Genomic DNA, 14,712 nt, shown 5'->3' with positions numbered 1-14,712 from the left:
AGGTTTACTCAGTTACTGGCCCTTCTCAAACTTGATACTCTCCTATAATTAGTGAGTCCTTTAGCATGTTGTTGTCAGTGAAGTTGATGTTGATTAGCTTTCAGGGATTATGAAGTGTTTCAGTTTATTTCAATTTCAAGTGATTTTAGCTTCAGTTTATTTCTGTCTCAGTTGATGGGGGTAAAACCCTATTCTCTCATAAAAGACAACTTTGCCCTTGATGGGGCCCAAAATCGCAAGCTTGCCAGCATGACCCGCGCCACTTTTACCGGGTCGGGTCGCGACCCGACCCGACGACCTAGAACACGTGGCACGCGCGTAGCGGGTCGGTAGACCCCCTGGCTCTCTATAAATACCTCCGAGTCGGTGTATTAAAGGTACGTCGTCTCGACCGCATTTTTACCTTCAGCTTGCTATTTTTCACAGCGACCCCATATTTCGACCTCAACGAAACACTGTCTTAAGCATCGGAGGGCCTTAGCTGGGGGCCACCCCAGCAAGCCTAACGATCTGCTTCTTTTCTCAGGGCCCAATCACTAGTCTGGGAGAGGAGCGACCTCGAACCGCTTGGGAGATCGAACCAAGGAGGTCGTGTAGATTTCGACTCGGATCAGTTGGCGCCGTCTGTGGGAATCTGAGGAAAGCTCCATTTAGATTTGGTTTGAGGAAGAATTCGCCATGTCAGAATCATCAATGCGTGAACAAGAGGGAAGGGGGCATCTAACCGATGAAGACAAGCTGCGGATGATCGGGATAGCGAGTAAGAAGGCCATAGAGGAGCACTACCCAACTGTCAGGGAACCATCGGGGAAAGGACGGACGGAAGAACGGAGAAAAATGATCTTGGCTGGTCAAGTAGAAGGAACGGTTCGCATGAGGAAGAGTAAGGAAATAATGCCAAGAACCAGTCGGGTGAGAGAGAGATCAGCTACCACATCTAGCAACAGTAAGGCAGGACAACCAGCGACCTCCAGAGTTGAAGTGGGAGGCGTAAGAAGGCAGATAGAGAAACTGAAGCAACAGTTAGACGACCTGAAGAAGCGAAGCGACCTGAAGAAGCAAGGCGACCTGGCTAGGCAAAATACGAACTCGCCCTTCACCAACGAAATGCTATCCGAAATTGTTGGTCCAAATTTTCGACTACCCGATCTACCTAGATACGATGGGACGAAGGACCCGCGCGAGCACATCACTACATTCGGAATGGTAATGAATTTATATAGGCAAACAGATTCTATTAACGCAAGGCTGTTTGTGACTACTTTGACAGGGAAGGCACAAGAATGGTTCACCGGCTTGCCTAACGGGACCATTGGATCATACGAGCAATTGATACACAGGTTCGCATACCACTTCGCTAGCAAACAAAAGTCGAAGAGATCCGCGGTCCACCTATTTGCAATCCGGCAGGGAAGAGAGGAATCTCTTAAAGATTTTATGGGGAGATTCAATAACGAGACATTGGAGGTGCAGGAGCTGCGGATTGATATGATGATGAGTGTATTAATACACGGTTTAAAGAAGGGACCGCTCGCATCAGCATTAGCTAGAGATCCCCCCGGAGATGTAGAACAATTGATGCTTTTGGCCCACAAATATATCAACGAGGAGGAGATGAATGCAATCAAGGACAGAGAATGGGAAGGAGATCGAGAACGAAGTCGAAATAGGTGAAGGTAACATAAGGGGAGACCTTTTCCGCCAAGATACCACTAGTACGCGACGAAGGTCACCTCCAGAGAGCAAGCGCGATGAGGATTGAAGATAGCAATCCACTACAGTGGGTATGTTTGTATCTTTATTTCCATGACGGATGATTGTTATCTTTTTGAAATGTTCGTATTTACATAACAAATCATGTACGCAATTACAATATTTGGTTGAATTAGCACGTATGAATGTTCACATGAAATAAATAGCTCCAGTAGTATCCTACTCTACGACGCAATATCACGCAACCATCAACTACGCGACCTGCAAAAGGCGCGATCTCAATGTGTCTGTGAAAGACCACCAACTACGCGACCTGCAAAAAGCGCGATCTCAATGTGTCTGTGAAAGACCACCAACTACGCGACCTGCAAAAGGCGCGATCTCATTGTGTCTGTGAAAGACCACCAACTACGCGACCTGCAAAAGGCGCGACCTCATTGTGTCTGTGAAAGACCACCAGCTACGCGAGCTGCAAAAGGCGCGATCTCACTGTCTGCGAAAGACCACCAACTACGAGGCCTGGAAAGGGTACAACCTGGCAGGACAACATAAGGTGCAAAATCGTCTGATGACCATTGATTAGGCGATCTAAAAGAATGCATCCTCCCTGTCAGCTGAAACCGATCAACGCGATCAGGAGAAGTGTTTGAAAATCCCTCCAATTCTCCCTATATTTGAGGTCGGATTGATGATTATCTTAAGGGAATTCTAGGAATACGAAGATGAAAGGGGAATCTCTCATAAAGAAGGAAGTTCATTGACAAGGACAATTTACAGATTCAACCTCAACCCCGAGGTGAGTACAGTGATCTGCGTAAACGATTACAAATTGAAATACAAGAGCCTACTTATCTACTGCCTCCTCGCCACTATTCTCAAGTTCCTCCACCAAGACCGCAAATTCATCATTATGTTTCAAAGGGGGTTCTTCGGGGAACGCCGCAAGATTACCATCCCAGGTCGGGTCGACCCAGTTAGTGTCGAACCCATCCGCGAACCCTCTTAGCTTCTTGATTTGGGACGTACAGCGATCAAAACCCTTGACAAGATAGTCAGCAGACTTAGCTTCTACAACGGTCGTAAAGGCGGTAGACTTCATGAAGTCTCGAGCTCCCTGCAACCGAGCGTCTGCTAAGGTCTTCTTATGGTCATCAGAGCTCAAGTACTGATCGCGACCTTGATTCCGGGCAATTTCGAGCTGGTGTTGATACTCTTCAGAGAATAGGAATTCCTCTCGACCAGCCACCCGACCTGCTGAAAAGCCTTCCGCCTTAGCCGATTCGACCGAAGACGCGACCTTCTGCCTGAGCTCCCTTAGTTGAGCCTCTAATTCGGACTTCTGAGCTGCGAGCTCGATTTTCTCTTTCTCGCAAGTCGCCAACTTTGAGCTCTTTTCCTCGAGTAGCTTATCAGCGACCATCTTCTCGTGTCGCCAGTAATTGCACTTCAAGGATAAGTGATGTCCGAAAGCAGAAACCTACATATAACAGTTGGGGATTAATATGGCAAAGGCATAAGAAGTTAATGGAAGTGTTTATCAATACCTGGGAGAGTGAGTGAGCGAGGTTCTGCTCAACCCGTATATGAGACATGGGGGCAAGAAGAGCTTGATCGCGAGGCAAAATGGTGGATTTATACAACTCCCAGGAGTCTTGGCCAACGTGGGTCTTCAACATGGAACTTTGGCCCGAAATGGCCCAGTTCGGTATCAGCCTCTCACCCTCCATGGCAGCCGGACTATAAGAAGGCGATTGGAGGTCCTTCTGGGTCTCTCTCCACCAGGCAGTCAGTTCGTCAACTACCTTCAGATTCTCGCTCTCCGCTGAAGAATCTGCCTTGGATTTCTTTTGGGAGGAGGGATTAGGTCGCGGGGAACTACGCTTCCTCTTGGACGACTCCGAAGCGACCTGTTTCCCCTTGGACTTCTTCCGGATGAGCGGTTCGGGATCGCTTGGCTCTTCGGAGTCCCTCGGTAAATGCTCAGGAGTGGGATCGTTGTCCCCACTGGCGACCTCGACGGGAGTCGTGCCCGATGGACTCAGAGATCGAACTCCGTGCGACCTCGACGCATCTTCTGAAGGAGCAGATAGAGTATGCTGGGAGTCTGGTCCCGAAGGAGGAACTGCTCGCTTAGCCCTTTTCGCACGAACCATTCTTGCAATGCGAGCATCCATCACGACAGAATCTGCAAAGATACAAACCAGTCACCACTAAGTACCAAAAATTACGAACAGAGGAAGGTAAGAGATTGATCACCTAAAGAGCCCCGAGTTTGAATAGGTGCCGGACTGAGACCTGCGAGCTTCAGGGTATGCTCCGTCAAAAGCAATTTGGCTTGATATTGGTACTGGGTGATAGTAATGATCAGGTCGTCATCTAACCCTACGCCGTGGATTTTGGGTTCGGGTTTAGTAGTTCGCCAATCACAAGGGAATGGCCAGACTTGGTTAGGAGGAGGTCGAAGGAAGAAAAATTTGTCTTTCCAAGAGCCCACATTGGACTTTAGCTTGGTAACAAAGGAGCAGTTTGGTTTGGCAGTGAGATAGAAGAAACCCTGGTCGCCTGACCTCTTCGAGGTCGTAAACTTGTAAAGCGACCAGAAGCTATCGAAGTCGGGTTCAAGCTCGAAGTATTCCATTATGATAATAAAGGATAAAATATGGCAGATGGAATTGGGAGCTAGTTGCATGGGACCTATCTCTAACCTAGATAAAATTCTAGCAACGGTACGAGGAAGGGGAAAACGCAAGCCTGCAGCTAAATGTACAATAGAAATCGGACAACTACCTGGTGGAGGTCGATTCATGCGATCCGAGGGAGAAGGAAGAATAATTTCGTAATCTAGAGGAATATAATACCTCTCTCTAATCGCATCAGCTGTAAAGTATAAAGTGCTCTCAATGGTTAGCCAAGGTTTATCAGTTGGTTCGCCCTCGCTATGTTCTGGGGTCATCAGCGAGATCGCTATCTCCGGGTCGCTTCCACCTACGTTAGGAGATTCTATCTGTTTTCTATGAGCTATGGGCATTTGTGAGGTCGCAGATGAACTACCAGAACTAGACGAACTACCAGAACTACTCGACGAACTACCAGAGCTACTTGAACTACCAGATGAGCTACTAGAACTACTAGGCTTGGAAGACATAATATTAAAAGGAGGTCGCTCAGAAGTACCTGGCTGGAAGGCAGGTCGCAGCTGGAGGAGGCAGGTCGCGCGAGAAACGATTGATATTGAGAGTGAAGTGAAGCTGCAGTCGAATCTCCCTGTATTTATAGGGGTAGACTCATGGAGATTCGTGTCGAAGACAACGGTCGGATATCGAGATAGCGGTGATGATCTAAAGGACGAGATCGACGGACCATTCGACTTTCCTTAGCGTGCTACTCACACTAAGAAAAGTAGGGGAATAATGATGGGGGTAAAATCCTATTCTCTCATAAAAGACAACTTTGCCCTTGATGGGGCCCAAAATCGCAAGCTTGCCAGCATGACCCGCGCCACTTTTACCGGGTCGGGTCGCGACCCGACCCGACGACCTAGAACACGTGGCACGCGCGTAGCGGGTCGGTAGACCCCCTGGCTCTCTATAAATACCTCCGAGTCGGTGTATTAAAGGTACGTCGTCTCGACCGCATTTTTACCTTCAGCTCGCTATTTTTCACAGCGACCCCATATTTCGACCTCAACCAAACACTGACTTAAGCATCGGAGGGCCTTAGCTGGGGGCCACCCCAGCAAGCCTAACGATCTGCTTCTTTTCTCAGGGCCCAATCACTAGTTTGGGAGAGGAGCGACCTCGAACCGCTTGGGAGATCGAACCAAGGAGGTCGCGTAGATTTCGACCCGGATCATCAGTTAAATTTGCAGTCTTGATTTTGATTGTTGAATGCATTGAATTATGCTTGCAGTTCAATAGAAATTTTGTACCAGAAAATTTCAGGCCCAACTGCCAAACATTGAACACACAAGAACACAAATACATAGAGCAAGACATTTGAAATAGTTTGCTTCAAGCATTTTTTCAGCATTTTTTCTATGTTTTGCACTTCTTTAACTTTAACTTATTTATTTTATCTCCAAGATGGTTTAATTTTATCAAAAAACCAGGAATAGTTTGCTTCAATCTTGGACACATTTTCAAATCAAACCATTTAAATACTCCAGAATTGTTCCATTTTCAGTGAACCAAAAGTTAAAATAAAAAACTAATAGTAAATAATAACTAAAACAAAATAAAGAAGAACAAAAATCAAATTTACCCATAATTAGGATACGTCCAAAACCTTCTTCTCGAGTTTATTTTAGTCCAAGAAGTTCTCAACAGTAGCTACGTCCCACACTCACAATACATTTTTTCCATGTACATTCTAACTAGAGTCACTAGACAAACACATACTCGAATTTGGAAAAGATAAAAACTAATTTCTCCTCATTTATCTCGTTTTTAACTAAATTTCCTTCTGTTCCACTTTCTCAACTCTCTTTTGTGTGGTGAATTAAAGGGCATGTTAAAACGGCCACCAAACATGCCCTTTTATTGACAAACCCCGCCTATTTCCTCCGAAAACTGAATTGATCATTAGTTGTGACAGTCAAACTAATGGACGATAGTAACATTGACGAAAAATGCAGATGTTAGGTATCGAGTTCGATAACTTGGGTACCTGACGTACCAAAATTGAAAATGTGATACAGTTGGAGTATCAAAAATGAAATTATTAGAATCACATGACAAGTGTATTATACTTATCAAATAATTGATTCAAATATAACTAGACCCAATCTAGATTAGAACTTTCTGAATGCTTTGTTGCTATGTCGAAGAAACAAACATATAAGGAATAAAAATTATACGTAAAGAAAATTGACATTTTACCTTAGTACCCAAAGTTTTTAGTTTCTATCCATCTGAGTACCCTCCATTAAGTTGACCGTTAAAAATAACGGTCAATCCAATTTTGGAAGAAAAATTAGGTGGGAATTTGTTTATGTAAGGGCATGTTTAGCTTCGAATTTATTCAACATACAAAAAAATTATATTTTAATTTTTTTTTATTTTAATTTCATAATTGAGGACAATAATTTAAAAAAAAATACATATTTAATCCAATTTCTATAAAAAAAATACCAATTTTACTGAAAAAGCACTTTTCTTTTTCTTTTTACTTGGCCACAACACAAATATTGTCATACTCTATTTATTGAGGGTTTATGCTACTTTTCTTTTAATTATTTTAACAAATATTTTTTTAGGCTTTTTTATGAGTAGTGAAATAGAAAATTTTAATAAATTTATAAATTCTCTCTCAGCCAGAAATAATAATTTGAAATGCATTTTTAGTTTGTGCATAAACAACGGTATAATATATCAAGTATGAATATGCAATTTTATTTGACTCAAAAGTACATTAACACCCTTTAAGTTGCTTATTCAGTTTTTCTCTGTTTATTTTTCGTGAACAATGCTAGTATTAATTGAATATAAGACTTTGTTAGTTTTTTTAAATTACTAGGCGATTATCTCTATGTTACCCTGCATTTAGCATGCATCTTTATTTTCGCAATGATTTTAATTGGGAGGAAATATTTAAATTGGTATTTTCATAACGATTTGAATTAACATTTTTGTAATAGAAGTTCGGTTAACTTTTATTTTTTATATTATTGTCCTCAATTATAAAATTAAAGTTAAAATAGAAATTTTTAGTATGTTGAATAAAATGGTAGCCAAACATGCATAGACAAGATTCCGTCTAATTTTTCCTCCAAAATTGAGTTGACCGTTTGTTTTAACGGTCAACCTAACGGGGGATACTCAGGCTGATAAAAGTTAAAAATTTTGGATACCAAATCTGATGACTTAGAACTTGGGGTACTAAAACTAAAAAAGAAGTATATTTTGAGTACGAAAAATGAAATTATCACTATGTATTTACAATATAACATTTATCTAGAGTCATTTTGAACTTTCTTTTTGTAAAAATCAATTATTTTATAATCATTGGTCAAACTCGGCCTAATGTGCTTTCCAGAAACAAACACCTTCACCATTCGATCGGTCCAGCGATCAAGGAACGTCTAATTTGTAATTGGCCCCGGGGTCACTGTTGAGGCCTAGTTCATAAACACAAGGTTGTTTTCCCCTGCATCAATGCTCTGATGCTGCTTTTATCGGAAGCCGAGTCACCGGCAATTACTTAGACAATAATAGACGAAACTGCATATCAATCACGTGAAAAGTATAATACATACATCATTTAATTTACTTTGAATTGGTGAAGTCCGAATTAGAATTTTTCATTGACAGAATAGAAAATTCAAAGCAGAGAAACTGTTCATTTCTTCACACAGGGTTTTATTTGTGCTGTTTGTTTCCTTCTGCTAATGATATTACAAGATCTGAACTAGAAATAACAGTGAGTTGCAACAGCAAAAAGAGGATTTTTCCTATGAATGGTGACACCAGGCTGTTCTTCCGTGTCCAAGTCCTCCGATTTCATTCCATTTGGCAGTTCCCATTCAAACTTCTGGACAAGATTTGCTAACACAAGTTCAACACTTGCCATTGCAAATGCAGTCCCCGGACAGCCTCTTCTTCCAGCCCCGAACGGAATCAACTGAAAATCTAGTCCCTTGAAATCTACTGAACAAGTCAAGAATCTTTCTGGCTTAAACTTTTCTGGTTCGTCCCAGGACGCAGGATCTCTACCGATTGCCCAAACATTAGTTATGACCATCGTCCCGACCCCAACATCGTACCCCATGACTTTAACGTCTTCTCGTGCTTCACGGGCCAAAAATGTGATGGGAGGATGAAGACGTAGAGTTTCCTTGACTACGGCTTTCAGGTAGTTCATTTTCAATAAGACGTTCTCAGTTATGTCTTGTTTGTCTTTCAGGATTCCTCTTAGTTCGTTCTGCAAGTTCTTTAGAGCCATAGGGTGTCGTAGGAGTTCTGTCATCGCCCATTCTAGAGTTGCAGATGTCGTATCAGTTCCCCCGGCAAGTATGTCCTGGTATTTATTGGAAAAAATAGGAAAATGTAGAAGCAACATTCTTACATTAGTACTCCACAATGAGAAAGAACGGCAAGTGTATTGCACTTGTCCTATAATTGGTTTGTTCACTAAATCAGATCTGGGTTAAAATTTTCCGAGAGAGAGAAATCATACGAGAATAATTGCTTTGATACTGTCTTTATCAATGGAAACACCAGTGTTATTATCCTTGTAAATGTTAAGCAAAATGTCCACAAAATTCACTCTGCTTTCATCCTGATCAGCTACACAGCAACTTTGCAGTCCTTCATTCAGGTGCTCTTGAATTACCATCTCCAGGAAAGCATCCACGTCTTTCGCAACTTTGTCAACTCTATTATCGAAACCATTAACACGATTAATCCACGAAAGGCACGGAATAAATTCTCCGATACTTACACTGCCTACTAGCTGCAACACTTCCGTCAGAAGCATCAGAAACTTCTTGCCGCCTTCCCCGTCACTGTACTTCCTCCCAAATGCTGCTCTGCATATCACATCATTGGTTAACGACGTGAACAACTCGCTCAAATTCACAGGCGAACGAGACGGACAATGCGATTTGATCCTTTTCACCAAAAGAGCCGTTTCTTCCTCCCTGATGAAATTGAAAGACTGGACCCTTTTGCTACTTAACAGCTGGAGAATACAGACACTCTTCAATTTCCTCCAATATTCACCATATGGCGCAACTGATATATCCTTCATGTCATAGAATAGTCTCCTAGTAGTTCTTGATCCGGGCTTATCGGCAAAGATTAGATCATTTGTTTTCATGATCTGGCTAGCTGCATCAGCCGATTGGACGACGATCACAGGCCGGCTGCCGAAGTGAAGAAGCATGAGCGGCCCGTATTTTCTGCCTAAGGATCGGAGTGAGCGGTGAGTCAACGCGCTCAGTTGGTGGAGGTTTCCCAAGATTGGTAGTTTTGGGGGAGATGCAGGCAGTTTCTTGCGAGGCTTGTGCAGCCATTTGGCGATGAAATATAGTGAGATTAACCCGAGAAGATAAAGCAGAAACGGATGCATCAAGAATTCATCAACCTGGAAACTCGATCGTCCTGTCTTTGCAAGTTCTTTGAAGAAAGAAATTGCATCGCCCGATGAGACAACTGCTTCAACTATTAAAAATTTGTCAGCCAACTACACATAGCTGCTAATACATTATTTAAATGAAAAGCAAAGCGATTTAAAATAGCACTGCAGAGTTGAAATTCACATGGAGTACTGATCTAATCTCCCTTGTGAACTAAAAAATTATAAAGATAGTTCAATAGTTCATTTGTATTTTTGGATATAATACTTTATTTTAAAAAAAAAAAATAGAAGCAATCCCCTTGTGATATTGTAAATAAACAAATTATCCCCTTATGAAAAAAATAGCAATTTACCCTATTAACAAATTATCCCCTTATTACTATTTTTTGTTATAAAGGGATAATTTATTCATTTGCAATATCACAGGGGATAAATTGCATTAAGCCCCTTTATTTTTACTTGCAATTCTAATTTACTTTCAAAAGATTTAGTCCAGAGTTATTAAATTGAGAGATCATTATCTTGAGAAAACATTAAGGCCTTGTTTACGGCAGGCATTTAGCTGGATGCCCATATTAATCCAGCTCAATTCCTCATTTATAAATATTTTTTGGAGGTCCGATAATAATGTCTAAGGACTGGTATTGAGGTTTATTGTGCAAAGATTTGAATCTAACCAACATTTATTGGATTTTTATCTTAGTGTCGGATTAAAAACCAATTTTTTTTTGTATATTCATATTTATCCCCACTTTCGTCAGTCAATTATCTATATAATCCCCAATTTTCTTCAAAATTTTATCAAAAATGACCTATTATATTAAACGTTCTCACAACTTGTCTCTTAAATGGCCCACTGACAAATTTGTCAAAAGCCACTCCAATCCCTTGTAGACAAGTCAAATACGGATACATGGATCGACATACTTCTGCTATTATAGATTTAATCGATCCACAATTATGTGTCGATGTGATTATATATTTAGTGTGCACATAAATTCGAAGAGGATGTTGGCCAGAAATTCTCAAAGTTATAGCAGATGCAATAATCTTTATTCTTCTCTAATTGTTTCAATAGACAACTTATAAATCTCAACTAAATGATACATAGTTATAGATAGGAAGCACAGGATACTTTCATACACACATTTCTATTTCCATCCCATTGTACTAAGAATGATAGTGAGTTGCAGCCACAAGAAGAGGAACATCTCTATGAACTGTAACTCCAGGGTGCTCCTTCATGTCCAATTCTTTCCCTTCATCAGGCAATTTCCAGTTGAATTTCTGCACAATATTTGCTAACACGAACTCTGTAGTAGCCATGGCAAACGCGATCCCTGGACAGCCCCTTCTTCCAGCTCCGAATGGGATGAGCTCGAAATCCAGGCCCTTAAAGTCTATTGATGAATTTAAAAACCTGTCAGGTTCAAACTTTTCTGGTTCATCCCAAGAGACAGGGTCCCTGCTGATGGCCCAAGCATTAGTTATCACCATTGTCCCGGCTGAAATATCGTACCCCATGATTTTCACATCTTTCCTTGCTTGTCGGGGCACTAGCAATGGGATTGGAGTGTGGAAACGAAGAGTTTCCTTGATCACAGCTTTCAGATACTGCATCTTTTCCAAGTCGTTATCCGTTATGTCTTGTTTGTCTTTAACAATTTCTCTTACTTCAATTTGCAATTTTTTCATGACGGAAGGGTGTCGTAAGAGTTCTGTCATCGCCCATTCTAGAACTGTGGCTGTAGTATCAGTTCCTGCAGCAAACACGTCCTGTAGAGTAGATAACATAAAATAAAAACGAGGGGTTGACAAGCTTTATAATGAAACTCATCAGTCTAGCCTCTGTCTTAAATTGGTGTTTTATTTTGTAATTCAATTCACATATACAAATACGTCTACAAAACATTCTCTTAAAATCTACAAATACCAAATCGTGGAAAAGTTACTTGCATATATGAATTGAAATACTGACCGGTCGAGACGATACAAAAGCATAGAATAAAGAATCCAGACTGACAGGTAATTAACATCTTTATCTTACCAGAATTATTGCCTTGATGCTATCTCTGTCAATGGAGACACCAGAGGAATTACTCTGGTAAATGTCAAGCAAAATGTCAACAAAATTTGCTCCATTTTTGTCCTCATTGGGAGTTTCCATGCGCTCTTTGATCACTCCCTCCAGGAATTCATCCAGTTCTTTCGAAACCTTATCCACTCTTGCATCAAAACCATTAACACGGCTGATCCAGGAAAGCACTGGAATGAAATTTCCGATAGGAAAACTCCCCAACAGCTCCAACAATTCTATCAACAGGGAAAGAAATTTCTTGCTATTTTCGCCTTCACTGAACTTCCGGCCAAAAGCTGATCTACAAACCACATCATTAGTGAGCTCAGCAAACATCTCACTCAAATTCACTGGAAATGAAGATTTCCGTATCTTATTCACCAGAAGGGCTGTTTCTTCGTCCCTGATTGAACGGAAAGATTGAACCCTTTTGTTACTGAGAAGTTGGAGCACACAAATGCTCTTCAACTGCCTCCAGTACTCGCCATACGGGGCAACGGATACATCCTTAAAGTTGTACAGAAGCCGCCTGCTAACACTTGATTGAGGCCTGTCTGCGAAAATGAGATCATGAGTTTTCATGATTTCTCGGGCTGCATCTGCCGATGACACAACAAGAGTAGGCACAGTGCCGAAGTGGAGAAGCATGAGTGGCCCATGTTTTTCGGCCAAGGATTGGAGCTTGCGGTGGGGCAATGAGCCCAACTGGTGGAGATTTCCGAGTATCGGTAGCTTCGGTGGTGATGGGGGTAATTTCTTGTTTGCAGCAGGTTTGTAGAACCATTTAGTAATAGCCCAGAACAAGAATAAGGATACAAGAGCTCCGAACAGAAAGGGATGAAATATGATTTCGTTCATTTGTTGCTGTATCAGCAACTGGAATTTGGACATAGTTCTTATGTTTTGATTACTTGTGGTTTGTGCTTCAGTGGAACTGACAGGTTAAAAGGCTTCCACGTTGTTCATTTACAGATAATTTCACTTCCCAAAAAACTCCAAAAAAGCCAATTGGTTCACTTGTCAAAGGCATATGGGATCCAATTTCCACGGCAGCTGGTCAGAGAATCGGTCAATCAATGTTCATTATTCTGAAGGGAGGCTTGTGATGACTTTTTAAATATCCCATCAGATCACAATTTTTATTTAAATTCTATGCTATGACATCGAAAACAGTGTTCAGCTGTCTGGAAATTTATTAAGATATCTTGTATTTGAACCTAATCTATAATCTTTACCGTGTAAATTTGGAGTTGTATCCATTTTTTGTATTAATATAAGCAAATTTGATAATTTAACTAAGGAAGGGATTTATTTGTTAGACAGAAGCAAATCTCAAAAATACTAAATATAATTTTACAAATTACAAAATATTTAAGTATAATTACATCAAATCATAAAAGATGGGAGTATAATTATTATTTTTTTTATTGTTTTATAAAATCAGGCATGGGGGTAGAGAGTATCAGACAGGTGGATTCTCTTAGACTGGACATTGTCTCCCTCAACTTGAACTTACCTATAAATATCTCACTTCATCCTAATAACAACCTATATTTTACTTAAACGATCACCTTCTTAAAAGTTTAAATTAATATACAAGTTAATTATTTAATATTAATAGTTTTTTACCGAAAGTAGAATTTTTTTTTTATATTATAATTATGATAAGTAATGTTTTTAATTTTATAAAACTTAAAATCACATATATGGAGAGGGTAAATTGTCATTTTTTACTAACGCTTTAACGCGTGAGGTAAATGGTTGTTCACCCCAATTTAATATTAGTTGTCGCTAATTCTGCATAATAATTAAGAGAAAAGAACTTATATGTTTGTCACAATAACGAATTGCATTAATAGTGACGATTATTTAATAAAAGTCTGTGGCAAGAATTAGTGTCAAAAGGATGATGTAAAAATTGTCTGTAAAAATAATTAGTGATTGCATGCATAGGAATTCAATGACAATAAATAGTTGTTGTCTTTATATTTATATTGTCATTATATTATCAGCATAAATATATAACCAATTATTTGTAGTGATAACCTTATTTACAATTGTTTTAATCAAAATTGTAGATCAAAAGTATAATTAATATATATTTGGATTAAGTACATTTAGACCCCTTTAAAAATTTTAAATTATACTTTTCTTCAAAAAAAAATTGAAATTACATGTTTACCACATTCGAAAATTCTCAATTTACACCTTACCCCCTTCCGTTAGGATTTGAATGAAAATCCTGACATAAACAAAAAAAAAATACATAAATTTCTAATTTCACCCCCCATTTAACATCCTCATATATATAAAGGGATAAATATAATATACATATATATATGGAGTGAGGTTAACATCATTACATTTTTTCCTTCATAAGACAAAATTATTACATGAAAACATTCAACAAGAGGTAAAATTAAAAATTTATGTAATTTCTTTTGCTAACATCAGCATCTTTATTCCAAATCCTAACAAAAGAGGGTCAGTGTAAACAGTAAATTTTCAAAGAGAATTTAAGCATAATTTCAAAAAAAAATTGAAGTAAAGCATAATAATTTTATATTTTTAGAAGGGGTTAAGGTATAATTAACACTATATATTTTAAGCAAGAATGTTAAATTTTGTCTTAATATCATTTAGGCACCAATGTTGTCTCTTTTGGCAGTGCCCCCCTTTGTCGATAATTAATCTCTCCTAATTTTTTCTTGTACTTTGCGTGAAAGTTCAACAATCTCTGCACAATACAAGGAAGGTGTCCGCATTACAATATTGCAAAAGATCAGCTAATGTCACCAAGAATTCAAGACTTTGATAGACACAGGAGGATTGGTAAAATCAAAACC

At 39.8% G+C, this 14,712-nt stretch overlaps 2 protein-coding genes across 2 annotated transcripts; both read right to left on the bottom strand.

The window, feature by feature from the left end:
* Nucleotides 1-7,963: 7,963 nt before the first annotated feature.
* On the bottom strand, nt 7,964-9,967 carry LOC105157477 (cytochrome P450 71A8-like). Its single transcript, XM_088878320.1, has 2 exons — nt 8,887-9,967; nt 7,964-8,727 (listed from the first exon to the last, which is right to left on the bottom strand). Exons 1-2 carry the CDS (start codon nt 9,778-9,780, stop codon nt 8,119-8,121), a joined length of 1,503 nt encoding a protein of 500 aa, XP_088734446.1. The 5' UTR covers nt 9,781-9,967; the 3' UTR covers nt 7,964-8,118.
* An 853-nt stretch (nt 9,968-10,820) lies between these two features.
* Nucleotides 10,821-12,868, bottom strand: LOC105157300 (cytochrome P450 71A8). The gene is made up of 2 exons (XM_011073679.3): nt 11,837-12,868; nt 10,821-11,565 (listed from the first exon to the last, which is right to left on the bottom strand). Exons 1-2 carry the CDS (start codon nt 12,755-12,757, stop codon nt 10,960-10,962), a joined length of 1,527 nt encoding a protein of 508 aa, XP_011071981.1. The 5' UTR covers nt 12,758-12,868; the 3' UTR covers nt 10,821-10,959.
* Between the last annotated feature and the right edge of the window lie 1,844 nt (nt 12,869-14,712).

Source organism: Sesamum indicum, linkage group LG3 (genome assembly GCF_026168435.1).
Source record: "Sesamum indicum cultivar Baizhima isolate 11 linkage group LG3, ASM2616843v1, whole genome shotgun sequence".
NCBI classification, from domain to species: Eukaryota; Viridiplantae; Streptophyta; class Magnoliopsida; order Lamiales; family Pedaliaceae; genus Sesamum; species Sesamum indicum.
The sequence above is the reverse complement of the archived record's forward strand: the minus strand, read 5'-3'. Positions and strand labels throughout refer to the sequence as shown.

What these genes read in the sequence shown, in the direction of transcription:
- LOC105157477 (XM_088878320.1), bottom strand. Translation starts at nt 9,780, where the DNA reads ATGCATCCGTTTCTGCTTTATCTTCTCGGGTTAATCTCACTATATTTC. An exon ending in GTATCAAAGCAATTATTCTC is followed by an intron (nt 8,728 to 8,886) that starts GTATGATTTCTC and finishes AATAAATACCAG; the next exon opens with GACATACTTGCCGGGGGAAC.
- LOC105157300 (XM_011073679.3), bottom strand. Translation starts at nt 12,757, where the DNA reads ATGTCCAAATTCCAGTTGCTGATACAGCAACAAATGAACGAAATCATA. An exon ending in GCATCAAGGCAATAATTCTG is followed by an intron (nt 11,566 to 11,836) that starts GTAAGATAAAGA and finishes TCTACTCTACAG; the next exon opens with GACGTGTTTGCTGCAGGAAC.